A 5,676-nucleotide genomic window follows, 5' to 3' on the forward strand; every position below is an offset into this window, starting at 1 on the left:
TTAAACATTTGCATGTTATTGCGTTGCAAGCACTGTGCACTCGAATCTTGCAATTAATATGATTTGTGCGGTTTTATATTAAGCCGCTTTCAGTATGTTTTGTCCACAAGCCTAACTGCTCTTGGGTATTGAGACAAATAAATGACCATTACAGCCTGATTTGCTGGTGTATACGGCAGAAGCACATTCAATTTAAATCTGTCTTAAGCGATGTTTGTGTTCCTATTGCGGAGATATAGCTTAAAAAATCCCACACCTTGACATCAATTAAGATATTTTTCACAAAACAGATATCTCACAAGTCATTCTTTATATGTAAAAAGGAAACCCCACCCTTTACAAAACCAAACACTTCCCATCATCACATACATGTTCATTCACTCCAACAAAACACTGTAAACACAGTGAGAGAAAATATTAAAATTTCAGACATTAAGGCCGTTTCCTCTCACTCAACATATTGTACACTGTATACATTTAATTTGACATGCTACAGTAAAATGAAGTTGAATATAACCATTTTCACGTCTCTTTCGTTTTGCTGAAGAACAAAAAAGTTGAGAAATGTTCAGAGAACATGGTCTACATTACGAGTGGCTTTACTGAAAGTGTCTCTACTGAACCTCCTGATACAGGACCAAAAACAAACAACTGATAGTACAGTTCAACTTAAATTCACAGTATTATCTTGACTGAAATCAAAGCGGATTCAAGAAAAATAAACAGTGAGAATTAAAAACAAAAAAGATGCAATGAACTTGTATTCTAGAAAGGTCTGATACAGTGAGATGCTAAAAAAGAGAGGTACAAGAGACAGCAAAGCAAACATCTTATGTCCTCAAGTGTGTCCAGGTTAACTGTGACGTAAGTGCACGTATAGCATTAGCAAAGGCTGCTCCTTTGAGACAGTTCTCTCAACCAATATGTGAAAATGGTGACATCATAACTTGAAGCCAAGAGACAAGCAGTCTTTCTCTGCCGATGCAGCATATAAATGTTCTCGTCTTTCCCAGGTTTGATTCCTTAAAGGGAGCGCTTGTTTCATCTTCACAAGTGAGAAAATCCTGAGTCTATATGTCTGAGCAGCAATTCTGATGTTAAGCTCCAGGCTTTTTGTAATCGCATATATTAACTTTATATATAATTTTTTTCATGATCAAAGTTCATTTATGTACAGTGTACTAAAAAATCCATAACCTTAAAAATAAAGAAAAACAAAAGACAAAATAAAGCAACTTTAAAATTCATCTCGTGATAAAAATACAGTATGTTCTAAATGTTAAGCACCATGTCAGGAACTGTAGCTGTAGATTTTGTCTTTCACATGCTTGCATGGGTGATTTTCAGAGTCTTTATATAAGGAGAGAGGGAACGAGACAATTAGAGCTGAGCTTATTTTGTTTAAAAAATAAATAAATAAAAACTACTAAACTAAATTTCTTACCTTAGGTGTGATCAAGAAATCAGTTTCCCTTTAGTGAGGATGAGTGATTTTCTGTGAAAACCAGAGATCAGTCAGAGAGAGTTGTGCAACTACAACAACCATTAAAAAAACCTACAAAATGAGTAGGTTTATTTTTAATTACATATAATATTTTACAAATATTTAAACTTCAACATTTGTAAACATAACGTTTTTCTGAAAAATGTGGCTACTTTAGCTTAGAATCCTGTATTTTTGTGGTTGAGTTATAAAATGTAGAGAGAGTCTACTCACTTCAACATCTGAAAGGGTCCTGTGATAGACACCGTCCACATCTCCATTTCCATTTGAGAGTGTCTTTGTGCTGTTGACAGTGGTAGAGTGGTCAAAATATTTGTATTTCATGTCTTTCTCCATCCCAGTATGACAAAGATCAAGTTCATTTCCACTGTAACAGCTCAGGCCATTAGCTGGAGAAAAAAAAAAAAAAACATTTACACAAAATACATTAGTTAATTTTTTCCCCAAATGGCATTTACGTGTGAATGTATAATACTGTGCCAGGATCAAATGTATGATTGTGGATGCAAGCAAGCCTGGGGAGGTTTTGAGTAGAATCCAGATTGTAAATCTGTTGTCAATTACTGGCAAACCAGTTATGTATCAGAACATAACATCAGCTTACGGGAACATTTCAGTGTTAGCACTGCTATCTGAAAGAGACTACTAAGCTTTGACCCATGCAATGTCAAAAGTCACAAAGATAAACCATATCACTCAAAAGGCCCTGTTTATATCTTGTATATGAAACACAAATATTTTTTTTCTGTCACACAATGGAAAGAGACAGTATGGGTTATTTGTAATATTTAAATGTCAATATTTCATTCAAAAAGCACCTCAACGCCCAATTATCATTACTGCAAAATAATGCAAACTGTAAATGTTTGCATATTACTTCATATGTATACATATTTAAATTGCATTTGGTAGTGCTTATTGGAAAAAAAGTTATGGAAATGATCATTTTGGGGGGAAATGTGCTTAGCTGTCATGAAAATATCCCCACAATGCAAATTTTAATGTTAAAAATATGCTTGCTTTCTTTTTCCCATTTGATTTAAGTGTGAAAAGTGACCTAGACGAGTTCAAATGTGCAAAACAAAAGTATGCTACTGCCTGAAGCATGCATTGCTTCCACTTTGTGCTGTTCAAAAAGACATCAAGTCTAACACCGTGTCTACACACGACACGACAAAATACTATAGAACCCATTATAATTAGTGATGCTGTCTACAATGGATGCGGTGCGGCGCGACAAATCCCCAACAGTAAACTGTTGCCTCATTCTATTTATGACGTACTGCCACAAAATTCAAATGATCTGCAACGGTCGCATTGCGTCCAGTGTAGACAGACTTTAGCTGTTGCGGCGTAAGCTATTAACAATTAAGCACCTTTGTGTCCATTGAGCTGTTGCTGGTCCTCCATATGGTCTCGGTGGACATTGTGACGAGACTCAGAGATGTGGTGCTGACTTCCTCTCTCTGTACCATTCCTAGCTCTAGAATCATGCTCTTCCCGCCTCGGAGTGACGTCTCTCCTAGTGTGAGGCCTTTCCTCATCCTCTCTCCCCTTCTTTTTCTTTTTTTTCTTCTTCTTATGTCTCTTCGAGCTGCTATCCTCATTGCCCTCAGATGGGTCCTTCTCTGAGTGCCTATAAGTGGAAAGTCACAATGATTTTCAATGGTTTTAAATTCTCACCCAGTCAAATATTAAATGGTCAATGACAAATCAAATTGTCAAAGCTTTAAATGTTTTTCAAATATTAAAATGCAGTGAAGAAGTTGTTTTAATATTTTAATAAAAATAATAAAAATAATTGGCAGAATAAATAAATAAGAAATTATAACACCACTTAAAGGGTTAGTTCACCCAAAAATGAAAATTAGCCCATAAATTACTCACCCTCAAGTCATCCTAGGTGTATATGACTTTCTTCTTTCAGACGAATCCAGTCGGAGTTATATTAAAAATTGTCTTTGATCTTTCAAGCTGTTTAATGCCACTCAGCGGGTGTTGCATGCATCAGTCCAAAAGAAGTTAAATAAAAAGCGCCCATCCATTTAATAAAAAAAAGCATCTCACATGGCTCTGGGGGGTGAACAAAGGCCTCCTGTAGCGAATCGATGCATTTTTGTAAGAAAAATATCCATATTCAAAACGTAATAATCACTTTAATGTAGCTTGCGCCAACAGTTGTACATGGAAGCAACTCCAGGCGGATGACGTATGAGGTCACCGTTGCGTATGTGCCGGTGAGTCTCGTGAAAACCAACGTTTGTTTACAGGATCAGGGTGAGTAATTTATGGGCTAATTTTCATTTTTGGGTGTACTAACCCTTTAAGATTTTCTTTGCAAGAATTTAGTTTATGCTTTTCATATTTTATTATTATTATTATTAATTATAATTATTATTAGTGCATTTGATACGTTTGAATAAATCTTTAAATCCAGAGCAAAAGAAAGCAGTAGGCAAAGTATGCTACTAAAAAAAATGACTCACCTGTGCTTTTCTTTGTTTCTCTTTTTCTTTTTGGATTTCTTCACTCGGCACTCATCAGAGCTTTGTCTTGCATCAGCCGATGGACCGCGTTTCCGTTTGTAATGTCCAGGCAGTGGGCTTATAGAATGTGGAGATGAGGGTCTCACTTTAGCACCGTTCACTGTTTGTAATGTCCAGGCAGTGGGCTGATAGAATGTGGAGATGAGGGTCTCACTTTAGCACCGTTCACTGTATGGGACGTCCTTCCACAGCCACCATCCACCCCACGATGGCTGTGACTGGAATATCCATCCCGGTTATGGTGTCCAGAAGGACGATAAGCATCACTCACAAATCTCCTATCCCTACTCTGGTCACGTTCCTCTCTGGGTCTTCTTTGGGAATGGCGGTGCTCTCGACGGTGGTGTGAGAATCTGTCCCAGTGTCTCTCCCCTTCACGATCTCTGTGATGCCGGTCTCTACTGGTGGAACGCTCTCTAAAGGGATGACTCTCTCGATAGCTATGACCATAGCGGCTCCGGCTTCTTTCGTTGTATTCCCTATAGTGCTTGTATCGGTCCCTGTCTTTCACAGTTGAAAAAAAGTCTGGCCACTCTAAAACCCTATTCCGGTCCTCACTCCGTCCATCTCCAGAGCCAAACTTGCCTAAGTGTGATGGCTTTGACTCTTTGCTTTCTCCTTCACTGCACCTGAACTCCTCCTTTAACCTGCGTGGACTTATGTGACCATCACCAACATGACTGTTGTTGCCCTGAAAATCTGACATGCCAGCCACTGCATGGGTGTCATGGCTCTGAATCGACTCAGCTTTTGAAGCTGTCTGGGCATGAAGGTCAGTGTCCGTAGTCTTTGAGACCAATGAGGCATTAGATGAAGACGCAGACTGTACCTGTGAAGCAGACTGAGATGAAGAGTCTGAAGAGGGGTTTATCCTTTTTCTTGAAGGTGAGAAACATGGCTGGCCATCAGTACTTGTTGGTTTGGAGCTGTTGAATGGATAAATGAATGAATTAATGAAAAAAAAAAAAAATGTAAGATGAAAAACTTTAAATTAGAAATGCTGCCTTGGCAACTACCAGAAAAAACAGCTTAAATTGAAGTACTAAAATTACTAAAACTGAAGTAAAAACTAAACAGAAACATAAAAAAACAACATAAAAAACCCTACAATTAAAATGAGAACTGATAACAAAAATAAAAGCTAATTCAAAGTATTAATAAATACTATAATAGTAAATATTTCTAAAATAACACTTGCTACAAGTAAATTTAGGCATCACAACAGCGTACATTATGAAAAATGGATATTCACTAAGAGATCAAATGACAGTTTAATAATAAAAAAAACGCTGTGTTTGAGCGTCCCACCTTGACTGACTGTATCCAGACTTTAAGCTGAATTGCAAGTCTGAACTATTAGACGAATTAGCAATCTGTGATGAAGAATGTGGTGCACCCACAACCTGAAAAAAAGAAGAAGAACAAAACGTCAAGAGGAAAATAAGAAACAAGAGACCAAAAAATGCAGATGAGCTGAAGGCCACTGTCAAAGAAACATGGGCTTCCATACCACCTCAGCAGTGCCACAAACTGATCACCTCCATGCCACGCCGAATTGAGGCAAGTAAAAGGAGCCCCTACCAAGTATTGAGTACATGTCCAGTAAATGAACATACTTTCCAGAAG

General features: G+C 37.5%; 1 protein-coding gene across 1 annotated transcript; it reads right to left on the reverse strand.

Annotated features, from left to right (window-relative positions):
- Positions 1 to 291: 291 nt before the first annotated feature.
- LOC107671502 (ubiquitin carboxyl-terminal hydrolase 42-like) lies at positions 292 to 5,471 on the reverse strand (the record flags this gene model as incomplete). Its single annotated transcript, XM_016464425.1, has 7 exons — positions 292 to 1,350; positions 1,445 to 1,495; positions 1,718 to 1,893; positions 2,881 to 3,140; positions 3,991 to 4,093; positions 4,162 to 4,976; positions 5,359 to 5,471. Coding segments are annotated over 6 exons (1,488 nt in total), but the record flags the coding sequence as incomplete, so codon positions are not given.
- Between the last annotated feature and the right edge of the window lie 205 nt (positions 5,472 to 5,676).

Source organism: Sinocyclocheilus anshuiensis, unplaced genomic scaffold, assembly GCF_001515605.1.
Source record: "Sinocyclocheilus anshuiensis isolate Anshui unplaced genomic scaffold, SAMN03320099.WGS_v1.1 scaffold4528, whole genome shotgun sequence".
NCBI classification, from domain to species: domain Eukaryota; kingdom Metazoa; phylum Chordata; class Actinopteri; order Cypriniformes; family Cyprinidae; genus Sinocyclocheilus; species Sinocyclocheilus anshuiensis.